This window comes from Telopea speciosissima, chromosome 8 (assembly GCF_018873765.1).
Source record: "Telopea speciosissima isolate NSW1024214 ecotype Mountain lineage chromosome 8, Tspe_v1, whole genome shotgun sequence".
In the NCBI taxonomy this organism is placed as follows: domain Eukaryota; kingdom Viridiplantae; phylum Streptophyta; class Magnoliopsida; order Proteales; family Proteaceae; genus Telopea; species Telopea speciosissima.
In genome coordinates, this window is record NC_057923.1 from 58,477,339 (window position 1) to 58,493,522 (window position 16,184).

Below are 16,184 nucleotides of genomic sequence, written 5' to 3' on the forward strand. Positions count from 1 at the left end.
GCTATAGCCTCCTGCCAGTTGTTAGGGATGGAAACAGAGGATAAAGAAGCTATGAAGGCATGGAAAGCAGGAGTTAGTGAGTTATATGACACAAAGTTGGATATAGGGTGCAATGTACAACTTCTCTTTGATTTCCGAACAGTAATGGGTAAATCAAGACTGGGATCAATAGGGGGGTTACCAGAAATCTGACTAGAAGCAAGACTTGGAGCAGGAGCAGATGCCGATTGAGTAGGATCAGTGGTGGTGGTCTCTTTGTATAGAGGGCCGTCCAGAGGAAAATCAGTTCCCCGAGTATACACAATTTTTTCTTGTTGTAGCTGTCCCACTTCTTGTTCTTGACTAGTAACCCCTTCTTTGAATTCAACAGAGGTATCCTCTATAGTAGGTATTTCAATATCTAGAGGAGCAATCAGCGGGACCTCTTCACCACTTATAATCTCCCCCTGCAGAGGTTCCGGCTGTTTAAAGTAAGCTTCAGACTCCTGGAATACTACATCCATAGTGACAAACACTTTCTTGGTAGGAGGATGATAGCATTTATATCCTTTCTGGGTTGTAGAATAACCAAGAAATATGCATCGCAGTCCCTTGGGATCAAATTTTCCGTGTACATGATGATTCCTGCCAAACACGACACAACCAAAGACTTTGGGAGACACAACAAAAGTTGATTTCCCACAGAGCACATCCAAGGGGCAGCGACCATCCAAAACACGGGAGGGAAACCGATTGATAAGATATGTAACTGTAAGAACAACATCACTCCAAAAGCGAGGATGAACAACCATAGTGAACATAAGAGAACGAGCAACCTCTAGAAGATGGTGGTTCTTGCATTCAGCCACCCCATTTTGAGCAGGAGTGTCAACGCAAGAGGTTTGGTGAATGATCCCATGGCTGTCCAAATAAGACCAAAAGGCACCGTCCATGTACTCCTTTCCATTATCGGACCTGAGAATCTTGACCTATCGAACTGTTTCTCGACCATCTTATGAAATAAAGTGAAACAGGTAAAGACGTCACTCTTACTATGCATCAAATATACCCAAGTCGTCCAACTAAAACAATCAAAGAAAGTGACAAACCACCGAAATCCAGAGCTAGACACACAATGGGCAGGGCCCCATACATCAGAATGTATCAAACCAAAAGGATGTAAGCTTCTATTGTCAGAAATGGGAAAAATGCTTCGAGTTTGCTTTGCCAAAGTGCAAACATCACAAGAAAAATTATGTTTATTACATCTCTTCACCAAACTAGGAAATAAAGCGGACAAAACACTAAACTGTGGATGGCCCAAACGACGATGCCAATTATTTAATTCAAAAAGTGCAGAATCAAAATCAGAAGATGCAGGCTGAGATGTCAAAGCTGCCCAGGAACCGTCAAGCACGTACAGACCACCAACCACCTTACCACATGCAATCTTACTGTCTGTTTCCAAGTCCTGAAATAAACAATGGGTTGGAAAAATTGTTACTTTGCAGTATAAATCCTTAGTTATGCTACTAATGGAAAGCAAATTAGTTGTAAACTTCGGAACATGTAACACAGATGAAAGGGTAAGCGATGAAGAACACTGCACGGATCCCTTTCCCGAGATAGGAGAAAGAGACCCATCAGCAACTCGAACCTTACTATGACCAGATAAAGGAAGACGAGTCCAAACGAGTCACCATTTCCCGCAAATTTTGCAAATCCTCCATAACCTATGACAGAGAATAATCAGGCTGATCCTCAGTAGTTGCCTGATGAGCACGGGTATTATTGGATCCATTGGAACCACCCCTACCACGACCGCGAGTGTCTGCAGGGCGACCATAAAGTTTCCAACAGCGGTCCTTCGTATGCCATTCCTTCCCACAGTAATCGCATTTAATGGGAGGGCGATCACCAGATGACGGATCAGTGCTAGCAGAACAAGAAGAGCCCCCACGGGCAGACTGTGACCCAGAAATAAGAACCGATCTCTCCTGAGTAACTGGGTGAACCATGGCTGTTCGTCAACTATCTTCAGCCGAAGGGATCGCATAGGCCTGTTCAAGAGTGGGGAGAGGTTCCCGATTCAAAATATTTGACCGGATATGATCAAACTCAATATTCAGCCCTGCCAAGAAATCAAAGACACGTAAACCATCTTCCTACTTGCGGTAGGCCGTGGCATCAACATCGGTGGTGGCATTGAAGGTGCCCAGAAAATCCAACTGTTGCCACATCGTACACATGGTATTGTAATACCGAGAAAGTGTTAACTCCATCTGTTTGGTAGAATGAATTTTTTTACGGAGTTCATAGCATTGGGCAGCATTCCCAACTTGAGAATAAGTATCTTTGGCTGTCTTTCATATTTTCGCAGCCGAGTTAAGAAGAAGGTACCGCCCAACAATCTCTTGGTCCATGGAATTAACCAGATATGACATGACCAAGAAAATAAAATTCATCTAGTGATCCTGTGCAGAACCAATCTCTGTAGGCCTGACCGTGGCGCCCATAATATAGCCAGACAAGCCACGGGAACCAATCGCAAATAAACAGGAACGAGACCACATAAGATAATTGCTTCCATTCAACTTGATGGTGTTCACAAGAAATGGAATAAAATCACGTTGCGATGAACCATCAGATCCAGAAGAAGCAGAGGTGATCTCTGAAGCGTCAGGCATGGTAGCTGGAAAAAATAGCAGAACTCAAAAAACAAGGCCTCCAAAAATAATTAAATCATGCGGAGGGAAAAAAAAGGACCCTTGGCGGGACTCAACTTAGCACCAAGGGTGGGAAAAAAATAACGGCAAGGTGAGGGAGACCCTCTCGCGAAAAAGAAAGGAAGGAGAGAGGTAGGAGGGCCGGCGGTGGAGGTGGAAGAAGGGGGGTGGCCCGGGGAGGGCTGGCAGTAGTGGCGGAAGGGGTGGGAGGGCCTGGTGGGAGAAAAGGAAGGGCCGGCGGAGGGTGGCTGGTGGAAGGCTGCCGGTGGTGGCGGAGGTGGAGGAGGCTGCCGGTGGTGGCTGGCCTTAGGGCAGAAACACGAAGGAGAAGAGAGAGAGAAAAAAGAAAAAAAGGAAAGAAAATTTAATTCCCATATCCCCGGAATATTGTTGGCTCTAATGCCATGTGGAATTCCGTGAATACTGGCTTGATCAAAGTGATCACAACCCAGCCTTTATTTATAATATTGAAATCATATGACAAGAATACATCTAAGCAATGTGGGACTAAAACCCATATTACCACAATATCATCTAGGGAATCTGCTGGAAAGAACAGCATATCTTAGCTTATCTGCGGAATAACATTATTTCTTCTGGCAGAACATATAAGATTACTTTCTGCTATTCTAACTTTTTGTTCACCAGGATTTTATTTATTAATTAACAACACTGCCAACTGATCTGATCTTTACCACTGCAGGTTCCTTTACAAGTAGCACCTCCCCTTGATCCTGAAAAGTTGAATGGAGTAAAGCTTAGCTTGTCTGGTGATCATCAGTTCATAAATGCTGGCCTTGCTGTTGCTCTTTGTAGATGTTGGCTTCAAAGTACAGGAAACTCAAAGGAACTCTTCGTTAAGTGTTGCTTGATTCTATTGACCCTGAATGGACATGAACTTTATTTTTAGTAGCATGCAAGGCATTGTCATAGGAAAGTAGAAGAAATTGAAATTACAAGACACTGATAGAAGAATCACTAAATACAATATGTTTAGCTGCTACAGATATTACAACAATTATTTTTAAAGGTTTTGTTGTTAGGAGATCTGGGGGAAGCATAAATTTAATTTAACATCATATTTTGTTTACATGTCAAGGGAGGGACACCTAAATGGCCTTAGCCTTTATGCATCAATCAAAATGTAGGATTGTCAATGCATTCTCCCAGTGGTTCATTGATTTCTATAATATTTTTTTTCTTCCTCTTTTATACAGAAGATTTTCTAATAACTGATGATCGTGGTGTAAAAGAGATTTTGTTAACTGTCACAAAAGACTAGCTATAAGAATTTTTCTAGTATGATATCTTGTAGTGTTGACTATTTCAATTCTCATAATGATCAGACCAAGGGAAGTAGGTTTCCTGAAAATCTTGCACCAAATTAGGGTTTCACAAGAACCAAAATGAAAACTGATCTGATAATCGAGAGTAGGGTAGATCAGACCTTAATAGGGCAGCAACATCCATATAAAATAACCAGATGAGATACTTATATCAGCAACATCACAAAACTGCAACCACAGAGTGAAGAGAAAACATGCGTAGAAGAGAAAAATCACTCCTTGCGCATGCATGTTAGAGCTTCATCATCTTGTCAAGGCGTCGCCTAGGTGTCCAGGTGCTTTGGTCAACTTGGGCGCCTTGGACGCCTTGGTCGCCTACTTGGTGCCGCCTTGATTTTTTACCCTCTCCAACGCCTTGGGTTGCCTAACCGCCGTGACAACTATGCTCTTCTCTGATGTGTGCACAGCAACAAGCGTCAATAATACAGAAAGACAGCTCTCATCACTGATACTAATAGCTGTAGTTCTTCATGTGAGACAAACTAGGTCTTCATGATAGAAAGTTGTAGCGATAGGTGGGTGCACACCACAAGAGAAAACCCTAAGTAGAGTCCCTCAGAATAGAGAAAAATAATATGTCGACCCCTGATTAAACTTGATCTTGTACCATGAAACAATATCTAATGCAGGAAATCAGTGTTAGCAATGTAGAAGAGATAGAGAGTCGAAGAAGAAGAAGAGGAGAACCACAAGCTATTAAGAGAAAAATACTGTTCATGGTTGGGCAGAATTCACCAACCGTGGGATCTCAACTATATTTCTATAAAATAAAAAAAAGACAAAAGGACAAGTATGCCCTTGACATAACCTTTATTACATACAAGGACTTAACCACATAATTAAATACCCAAAACAGCCCCAGCAGTTACACTAAAAATAATAAGCATAAACTAAACATCTCCAAAAAGCCAAGAAAAGTAAGATGGTCATCATGCTAGTATCAAGTAGTTTATTCAGTGTTACCTGATCATGTTTAAACTACCAGGCTAATTATATTATGTAGCTTATGCTGTCATGTATCCCTAATGCATTAGGCTATCTAATGATGTATAGAAATTCACTTATTTTATTAAAAGGTGTTTGATATATCAGAGCATTAATTAATTTGGAACAGTTTCCTACGTGGTCAATTTAGGAAGGCTTCCTAAACGGCCCTAAAAATCTGCCATATGGGAATTCAGTTCTGACCCCTAGGTCCCCTGCTCACATGTCAAGTTTCAGCCCAAAAGAAGTTTGCCAAGTGGCAAAATACAACTTTGGAAAATCCAGGATTGAGGGTGAGCACATAGTAGCGGTGGGAGTTCCGTAAGCATGTATGGCAATGCACGGACATACATCTGATGGGTACTTGATTGAATTTGAGGATGAAATTTAATAAATGGCTAAACCAGGCTAATGTAGTTCTAGATAGGGTAAAGCTCTACTAGAAGCCAAGTAAAATCAAGTTCTGATCGAGTCTGGTGTTTGGGGCAGATTTGGGGCTGTTTAGGGCAAATTTAGGGTTTAGGCTAGGGTTAGGGGTGAATGTGATATATGGTAATGATCAGCAGGTCTAGGGGATTATTTTGTTATAAAAATATTGGGATTTGGATGAGTTTAAAATTCCTGCAGAATTAAGGTTAGGGTTTGGGTGTTAGGTTTCAGGTTCTAGGGTGAAACTTAGGGTTTTGGATGGGGGTTTGAAGTTGGGTTTTAGATGATCAGATTGGGTTCAAACTAGGATCGAGTATAGGGGCTGGGATAGGGATGATATACCTGAAATCTGAGAGGAATTGGGTGAGGGGATAGGGCTGACAGAACTTAGATTGAACTAGGGTTTATGAAATTAAAACAGAAATTAAAGGGGGATCAAATGGGGAAGGAGAAGGAATGGAAAACAGAATTTAAATTCAAATTTACCACAGGATTCCACCACCAGCAGCTTGAACAAAGAAGGATAGAGCCACCTTCAAAGAGAGAACCTCCCAGCCGTCACGGCGTAAGGAGTCACAGGAAGTCCACCTGTCCTTCTTCCTTGATAGATCCACAAGGCAACACTCCAAGGAGCAGCAGCAGCAGCAATCGGCAGCCAGCAAACAGGCTTTTCTTTTCAAAAATTCAATTGTGGGGGAGCCTCAACGATTTTATTTATTTATAATAAGGCCTTAGGCCAATTCCTAATACAATCTAACTACCTCCTCACTTAAAATAGTGGAAGAAACCTAATTAAAACAAAGTTACTAATTTAAAACCCTGAAAAGACTTAGTTACCCCTATTAACTTAAATTAAAAGATTCTAACTTAAAACTACTGATTTAAAAGAAGATTCCATACTAGCCAATAGGAACACTGCACTTAAATTAGACCAATTGAACCAATTGAATGCAACCAATTTAAACCGGTTCAATTTAAAAAACAGAAAACAAACTATGTATGGAAAATGCAAGCAAAATAAACCTAACCTATGGCTCCCTACTTAAGCCCTAAGTTCAGGACTTCTTCTTCTTCTTCTTCTTCTTCTTCCTACTTGGAGCTGCATCACAGGCTATCCTCTCTATGACTATCCAATGCTTTGGATTGCCACGTCATCTGTCCACTTGCCTCAAGATGGTGGACCATTTAGGAAGCCCTCCCTAAATGGGCCGTGCAAAACTGTTTTCCCCAATTATAAACCATGGAGCCAATATGGTTACTCAACTGTTATAAAAATTTCTAAATATTAACTTTTAAAATACTAATTAAAGGAGGCCAACTATATATGAAAAGTCAACCTCACACTAATAAGGTAAAAAGGAAAGCAATTACACAAGATGGTTATGCAATCATTTGATAGCCGTGATCCTAATTCCAGCCAAAACTGGTAAAAAGTATCAAGTACTTGGGAGTGAGGCAAGGCCTAATAAAAGATTTCATTAATCGAATAACCTTGAAGAACTATAGGAAGTTTCTGAAAAAGAAAATGAAGTCTAGAAAAATGGAGAACTGATGATAAAATTGAACTGAAGAAGATGATAATTTATTTTTATTAATAACCAAATTTATTAATGAGAAAAAGGAAAAGCTACGGGGATAATGATACAAATACAACAAGGAGGAGCCCAGGAAAACCCTAACCTTTTCACTGGAAGACTCCCCAACATCAATTAACCCTAATCCTACCATCAAACCCTAGATTCCATTAAACCCTAACCCTAATTTGACCTACCCAAACTATCTTGTTCTTAGCAGATCCTAGTTATTGGCTTCTAGTTGGATTCCTACCAATCTAGAACTACATTAGTAGTTAATCCAACATGGCCTCAAAACAATCCAGATGTCTATTTTGTAGTCAAGTTAACGGGGACTTATGAGCTGAGGGGGGGTCCGTTTAACACACACACAAAGAAGAAAGGGACTTAATTGCACTTTAGGAGGTATCCAATATTTTTCTTGCATGTTTTCTGGGGAACATGCTATCTGAACAAGCTATCTCGAACAAAACCGATGGACTTACTTTCTAATGCATAATGCCTGAACTGTGAAGGTTCAGTCATTAAATGAACTAAGCATCTAAAGGGTTTTTCTTTTTTTTTTTAATATGACATCAACAAACCAACATGTTGTCTGGGTTTTATGTACTAAAAAAACCTTTTTTTTTCCTCCCCTCTATTGATTTGCTCAATTGTGATAATGAGGAGCCATTGGAATTTTCCCTCTTGAGGAAGCTGTTAGTTGTTACTTGTTAATTTCACATCTACCACAGTCTAACATATTTAGGATCGCAAATCAGGAAAACAATTCGTCAAATTTGCCAGAGGAATTTCTGAAAGGTCTTTCAACTGCACATCTTTCTGGACGGGCTCAGATTGTTCATGATATTATCAAAGATAATTCTTGTGGAGATCTGATCTTTTACTTGGATGGAGCTCACAGCCCTGAGAGCATGGAAGTTTGTGCAAAGTGGTTCTCCAATGCTGTAAAAGAAGACAATATGTCTTCTTCTTCTGAGAATGAAAAAATGAAAGAATTGAGTAATTCTGCTGGTGAACATGGAAAACAGAATTTTGAGGGCTCAAAGAGAATCTCAAAGCAGGTAATGTCCCCAGTCAAATGCTCTGTACTAGTAATCATTACTCATGGACATCTTCCTATGTTTGCGAAGCTTCTTTTTATGTTCCTTCTACATATGCAAGTTCAAACTTTTTCTTTAGGTTCTCTTATTCAATTGCATGGACGTGAGAGACCCCCAGATTCTGCTGCCACGGCTTGTCAATAATTGTGCTTCCTCCGGTACTTCCTCACAGCACAGAAATAGTAACATAATGATTTTCCTTTCTTGGACAAACCCATGTCTCATAAGTGCCTGTTTGGGACAGCGTATTGGGGCTTCTGCTTATGGGCTTTTAGATGTCAGCTTCTAGCAGGCAAGGAGCCAGATTTAACCAGGCTTGTCGGCTTGGAATGTTTACTGCCCTCCTGCTTCATCGCCCTGCAAGGCTACCCCACCCCAGCTTCTTGGCTTATGACACTGGAGTCCGTTAATATTCCAAACCAAGGAACCTTATTGGACCAGCCTTTTTGCTCCTGAGAAGCCAGCTTTGGTAGCCCAGAAGCTGAAGCTCCATATGCATACTGTAACATGCACTAAGTCTTTTCTTTGAACAAAGACCCTTTTGATGCTCAATGACCTCCTACCTTCTTTCTCCAACACCCCCCCCCCTTCTTTTTTTTCACATGAAAAATTATTTATGTTGTCCTCAGACATGTTGGTTTTATGAAAAATTTGCTTATATTGTCCTGTGACATGATGTTGGTTTCTGTTCTGACTTGGGCAGGTGTTCATTTTTCCAAATCCCTTTTTGTTCCAAGTATGTCAAAATATAACAAGGTCACATCTGGTGCTACAGTGATGTACCCAGATTGTTCTCCTAAAGACTTGTCATGGCAATTTACCCTCCAGAGAATTTGGGAGAAGATAATGCATGGGAAAGGTGAAGGCAGTACTCATCTGTTGTTTGTGTGTGTGTGTGTGATATATATATGTTTTTGTTGTTTGCGTGTATGTGTGTGTGTGACAGTAAACACATGTAATGTGATGTTTACTTGGGTGCTTGACTGGCTCACCCCTTGCCTGAAGCAAAAGTGATCAAAAAGGTGCCAAAGGCAACTTTGCTACCAACTCAACCAGGCACAGGCCTTGCCTCTTCAGGCTTTCCTTCTAACAATAGTGATCATAAGTATGGTTCTGATTGAGCGCTTTTAATTGTAAATGTAGCAATTAGATACATTGTTTTGTTTCATGTTCCCTATCAGATGCTATCCTTGAAGAGAACTCCAAGAAAGATAACCCAGTGACCTCAACATTTGATGGATCCCTTTTTAGAGATTCTCGTCAGAAATGCAATCCTTCCAAGGGACATTTCACATGCAGTGCTGTGATTCCATCATTGCCATTGACAATAAAATGGATGAGAGACTCTGTTAAAGAAAACCCTTCTGTAAGAGTTCAGGTAAAACTCAGTCTGAATTTGAATTTCCATTTGATTCTATGTAAATTTTTTTCCCTTTTTAATAACTTGGGAAAAATCAGCTGTTAGTGGCAGATCAATGTAACTTATCTATTTTATTTGACAAGGACCCTTTTAAGTAAGGCTGACATGGTCTGGATTGGGTTAGGAAGGCATTAGCCCCAGTCCAAGCATGTGGCACATCAGGCGGACTTTGTTATGCTTGGGCTGGGCTGGAAGGAGCTGGGGCCAACCTTAAATTCACCTGCACAATTTAAATATCAGAGATTCTCTTCACTTTTTTTTTGGGCATATTTATTGTGGAAAAAAGAACATTTGTTTGTAGTAATATGTAAAAATATAATATAATATAATATAGTATAGGAAAAATGATCTTGTATATAAAAGGCAACCTAAACTGCAACTTAATATATATATTTTTTCTTATGTATAACACTATGGTATAGTACACATTTTATACTATATATAGGATGGAAAAATGATCCCTACACGAACAGTGTGGGGATCCTTTCCCATGCCCTCTTGCATCCTGACTGTGGAACCCACACATGGGCCCCCTTGTTGATGAAACCATTTCCTACACCGTGATTAGTGTGGCATGGGAGATTCGTCCCACACTGGCAGCATGGGTAACCCTCGCTCATATATGATACATAATGACAGCCAAATTTACTTTTAGGCTTCAAAACCTTGGACTGATGAGCCATATTTCGGGCTCAGGCTGGCTCACCATACTTTGCAGGCTATGTTTCAGTATCTCTTTGTTCCTATTTTTAGTACATTATCTTTTGTAAATGTAGGGGTAGAACCATCATTTTATAGGATCTATGAGGGATATTCATTATTACCATGCTGTATTGCAGTAAAACACTTCAATAAAGTGGAGCTTTAGTTAGGTATTTCATGTCTTCATTCTTATACATCACGCATGTCCACAAATATCTAGAAAATGCCAGGTTGGTTGTTTTGTGTGTGTGTGTGTGTGTGTGTGTGTGTGAGAGAGAGAGAGAGAGAGAGAGAGTTTATTAAATGAATGGGCCCCTAGGCTTTACCGTGAACTCTTCTTTTTCTGTTAGAGTTTATGTAATAGGGGTACTTTAGTCATTGGTTTACTGTAATGCCACCTTAAGTTGTACTTTTTCTCTTTTTACCTTTTTACCTTTTACCTCCCTAGGGGAGGTGTATGTAATTCATATGGAATGTATTAGTGAGGAATATAGGCAAGAGAAACACATTCTCTTGCCCACGGTTTTCTCTCAACTCTTCTCTTCTCCTCCTCTATTCCCAGGTCTTACTCCTTGTTCCTTGTTTGAATCGATCCATACTTGGTTTTTAACTTTTTCCCCTTCTTGGTAGGGGGGCTGGGGGTGGGTGGGAGAGAATGCATAAGTGCATTATGGTGACTTAAGAGACTGGCAACCATCTTTTCACTCAAGTCCAGTTGGCAAGGGAGCATAGTTGTCAAGGTCTTTCCTAGGCCACAAGAGGTGACCTGGGATGCCCTAGCTGACTGGTTGTCTTAAGTGTCGAGGCACCCACCAAGATTGAGGGAAGAAAAGGGAAAGAATAAGAAGAATTGAAAGAAAATGGAAAGAAGAGGAAATAAGGGAAGAAAACATACCTAGAACTGGCAGACATGCTTGGAAGGCAAGAGTTTCTTCAATGCCTCTGTTTTATGCCTAATTATTCACCATGCCTCAATGTGCTATTTTTGCTTCTTCTTCTTAGGAAAATCGATAAATAGAAAGGGTGAGCAGATGAAAATCCAGCAGAGTTGCACCAAGGTGCAGCTCCACCAGTCATATCTGTCATATGACAGGCAAGGTGGGGCCCAAGTTTCAATGAGAAGTAGGTCTTACTCTCCCATACTTATGTGTGAAGTCTGAGCCTAATCTGACTCTACCAAGTGCCAAAATAAAGCAAAGGAAATGGTTAAAACAAGTCTTTGAAAAAATCTAGGCCATTGAAATTACAAGGGAAAATGTGCAATATAAGTTGGCCTTACAATCAAATTAGGGACCCTGACCTCATGGTGTCCTCTTTCCATTCAACAGTTAGGATTTAACAGTTGCCATGCCACATGTCAGAAATAAGGGTGCAGGAGTTGCACTTCCCATCTGCTCTGCTGGATTTGCATCCATTTTGCTAACAGTTTTTCTTGGCTCCACATTTCTAAGATACATCTAAATATCATATTTGCTATTTGGCACCTGCAGGTTCTTGTAACTGGGTCTCTGCATCTAATCGGAGATGTATTGAAGCTCTTAAGGAAGTGATGTAAGTTAAAAGCAGTGATTAAAGTCATTCATTATTTGTGCATCCTCAAACATTGTCAAGCTCAAGCCTACATTGTTTAAAGCAAGCAAGGTTCATTACATTGCTGGCTAAACAAATAATGACTATCCTATATGATTTCTACTGTAAGTTACATTGTTGTATTTCTACTGTAAGTTACATTGTTGTATTCTTAGGATACAATTCAAACTGAGCCTCCCAACTTTATTCACCGTGGGAATCTTTTCCGGTGTCTCCATTTTAGCATTTTGCTGGTTATGCGATTTCGTATGTAGTATAATATTGTTGTATTATTAGAAAATTCAATCTCAGCCTTTCCAACTTGTTCACCACAGGTATCTTTTGCAGTTTCTTTGTTTTAGCCTTTTTTGAAGGATTTATGGATGGGCACGCCATACAAGATAGATGGAGGGCATCTAGTTCTGCCACATGGCAGGTTGGATTGTTATTACATTTTGTGGGCAGGTAGACCCCAAGTCCCGTGCTAACATGATAAGTTACAGCACAAACAGCATTATTGGCCAAATGGCAAACTCTATTGAGAAAAAAAAAATCCAAGACCTGGAAAAGGGTGCGTGGAGACAGGCAAAATCATGTGGCAATTCCAACCATTGGATAGACAATTGATGGGTTGGATAGGCTATTTGTCAAAGTTCAAATTCAAACGCGACTATAAAGTCCCATGTATTGGCATGCATCGCCATGTAAGTTCATGCACACCTGTAGTGCTCTGACCACTACTGTGCACTCTCTCCCATGGTCTTGGATTTTCAAAGCTCTATTGTACCACATGGCAAACTCTGTTTGGTCTGAATCTGGATATGAGAGCAAGGAACCTAGGGGATTATCTATCCACAAATTTTGGGTCCGTGCGGCAGTTTTGTAAGTCAATCAGGTATATTTTGCCCTTTCTTTCAAATGCAACTATAAATTCCTGTGTATTGGTATGCATCGCCATGTAAGGTCATGCACACCTAAAGAACTCCGACCACTACTACTCAATCTCCCATTGTTAACATCTCTTGTTGCAATTCAATTTGTGCGTTATATCCATTGTTGAATTATTTCCCTTTGCTGTGTGATGATCTATTCTGTGAGCTACAAGATCCATAGTTCTACAATGAGTGAAGAGGAAAGAAAAAAAGATGAAATTAATGGCAGTCATCATGTAAGGATGGTTATCAAGTCTTCTTTTGGGGAGGTTATAAGAATCCATTCTCATGAAGCATATCATAGTAGGCTTTCGGTCTCATTTTTAGATCAATTGTTAAGCTTTTAGAACTGTTTTTCCTTTTTCTTTTTGTGGGGCAAAGCATTAAGCTTCAAAAGGCAATCATTCAAACAGTTAGAACTGTTAATCTATCACTTCAGCTCTCCACTAGGCATAGAGCACCTTATTAAGGTCCATGATTGAGATAATTTTATAGTGGTAGACTGGTAGTTTACATTTAATTTGTAAAGCATTTTTAGTAGTCTCCACAGTGGCTAGACTAAATCTCTTTAATTATGCCTGGTAATTATGTGCGAAAATCTTAATCATGCAAGATTATGGATCATAATCTGCCAACTATAACATGTTTCTAATGCACTCAAATGCCCTAGGTTCTTTTAAGCTAGTTTTCTTCAAATCTTAGGTTTGTTTGAGCTTTCTTCTAATCCTAAACAATCTTACCAAACCATCCACAGGAAACAAACAACAAAAGGGATTCTTTGTTAGAGTAACATCCAAGAGTATTATAGTTATTAGAACTGAACTAAAATTTCTGTACCAGGTAAATGGGTTAGACAGAAAACCTGCTGGGTCAGCCGGTTCAGTTTAGTTTATGTGACTCAAGCTTTGCTCAATTCACGAATGAACTGGTTCACCACTTCACCCTTCCTGATTCTTGAGGTTTGTACGGTTGGCTACAAGACCATTATTCCTTTTTATTTTTAGGGCAAGAGATCACTGCATGCGTAAGGGCATCAACATAGATAAGATTTTTCATTTTACGGGGGACTAGGTGATAATTTTGTGCTCTTCTATGTTTGGGCGGAGGGTCATGTGTTTTCTTATGCCCTTTTTATCTATCCCCTTTATATAGGGAAAGTGATCTCTGAGCTGGAAGGTGGGGAGCCAACCAATGAGGGGGGGGGGGGGGGGCAAGAGATGGCTTGTTAATAACAGGCAAAGATGAGGGAGAGAGAGAGAGAGAGCTGGCATAGCCTACGTCACCAACTCAAAGACTAGTTTACCATATAAAGGAGAGGGTTTTGTGATCTAGCGGTATAGGGGAGTGCACCAATCAGGGGCCGCTTTGGTGCCTCATCAATAAAGGGCAGAGAGGAGAGAGAAGTTGCCAATGTAGCCCACACCGGGATCGGATCGCCCAATACAGATGATCCATATCAGTTTTGCATCTTGCCAATCCTGATACCATGCCGATACCATATTGGTAACATGGTACGGACAAGGGGTAAAATAGTCAAAAAAAATTATTTTTAAAGGAGGATCAAGGGCAAATTTATTCGATATGGCCGATCCTTGCCAGTACTAATTCAATACCGTATCAGTTTCCAAGTTGACCCAATACCCATTCCGATACCATGCACACCAGTAACCGTTGGCGGAGGATATGGTAGGACCCTCTCAATTTCTCTCCTCCTCTCATGAAATGGCCGCTCTACCCCCTTATTTATGAAACCCTCTCCCTTATATATTTAACATTTCTTGAAGAACCATTGAACATTTCTCTTGGAAAAGACTGCTCGGTTATTATATTGCTTCTGGACCCATTTGAATGTTCAAAAACAAACTATTTTGTCTAAGCATTTGGATCATTTTTCTTATCAGTTTCATATTCGGATTAAAATCCTTTGCAATTCCTTCATCTTGTGGTGATTTACAATTTGGGCCTGAGAACTCGACACGTGAAAGATGCTTCATCCAACAATGTGAGCTCTTCAAATCTCTGTTTCCCACGTGTTACTGAATTGCATATAGAAAATGAATGTCAGTGGCCGGCACCTTCTTCTAATAATCCAACTTTAAAATATGGTCATTAGATCAGACTTGATGTTTTTAATCTTACTAATCAAACTACATTATTATAATATAAGCCGTCCACGAAAAATAATTAATAATTAATTAATGCAATTACCTAAAAATAAAAGGGTTTTTATTTGGGACCCGTTTAGTTGTGGATCCCACTGAGGCGGAACCTTAATTAGTCAATCTGGGCTATGGTAAAGGAATGTTGGTGGTATGGATTAATTTTACATTAATGCTCTCTTCACACTCTTCAACATAGTTAGCAAAAAAAAACAAAAAAATTTTAACACGTTTTAAACGTGACAAATCATATATATATATATATGGGAGAAAGCTCTCTATCCGGAAGTGCTGGCGTAGGGGTGTGTGGCCTACGCCAGCACTTCCATGAGTCTATCTCTTTCCTCCCCATCTGAAAAGACACCTCTATCTCCTTGTTTTGAGGAAGAGAGAGATAGACACATGGAAGTGCTGGCGTAGGCCACACTCCTAGACAGAAAACTACTTCTCTCTCTCTCTCTCTCTCTCTATATATATATATATATATATATATATATATTACATTTTCCCCATTTTATTTAAAGATATGAAAAAATACACATCTTTTATGAGTCTAAAATGCCCATATGTATAATTTGATCATAAAAATGTATATTTAATTAATGAAAAATATTTAAAAAAATGAAAAAAAAGTTTGAAAACGATGACTCAAATGACCCGTCTTCATATAAAAAAAATCATAATATAAGATTTTTCTCAACTTGCTTTAGCATCAAATATTTAGAAAAAAAAATTATGCTTAGAGAATTTTCATATAAAATATCATTTGCATAACAATTTTACTATGAAACAAATAATGATTGAATTTTAAAATAAAAAAGTGAATTAATCAGGTGTTGTTTTATTATCATGTGCATTTTTTTACGCCAAAATTTTAAATGTATTATTGAAACCTATGTCTAGCCCGAAAGATCATGTGTATGGCGTGTAAGATAACTTGGTCATTATCCACTCCATGGCTATCCAATTTATGTAATCAAGATGCTTTGAGTTTAACATGCCTTACTCTTCAATAAAGATATTTCTTACCAAAAAACATATAAATTTAATACCCAACATATTCATATTTATTCCCCTTATCTGTATTTACTAACTATGGTCTACAATTTACACATGAAAAAGCTTACTTCTCCACCGTCCACCCTAAAGTAGATGTGGTCCCTCCAAGGCTCCAATGCCTAAAATCCCTTAGTCCTTTTTCAAAGTAGCCGTTACATATACAGCTTGACCAAAACATTTAAAAATATAAACCCATTTTGTG

General features: G+C 39.5%; 1 protein-coding gene across 2 annotated transcripts in view; it reads left to right on the forward strand.

Moving 5' to 3' along the window:
• Positions 1-11,977, forward strand: part of LOC122670477 (folylpolyglutamate synthase-like) — an 80,060-nt gene extending 68,083 nt beyond the window's left edge. The window contains exons 11-16 of one of the 2 annotated variants that reach the window (XM_043867366.1): positions 3,409-3,561; positions 7,800-8,102; positions 8,221-8,299; positions 8,845-9,006; positions 9,323-9,519; positions 11,754-11,977. In XM_043867366.1, the coding sequence (XP_043723301.1) occupies positions 3,409-3,561; positions 7,800-8,102; positions 8,221-8,299; positions 8,845-9,006; positions 9,323-9,519; positions 11,754-11,813 (954 nt within the window). In that variant the 3' untranslated portion in view covers positions 11,814-11,977. The remainder of the gene's footprint in view (positions 1-3,408; positions 3,562-7,799; positions 8,103-8,220; positions 8,300-8,844; positions 9,007-9,322; positions 9,520-11,753) is intronic. The other variant, XM_043867367.1, reaches the window with a different exon arrangement.
• Positions 11,978-16,184: the final 4,207 nt, after the last annotated feature.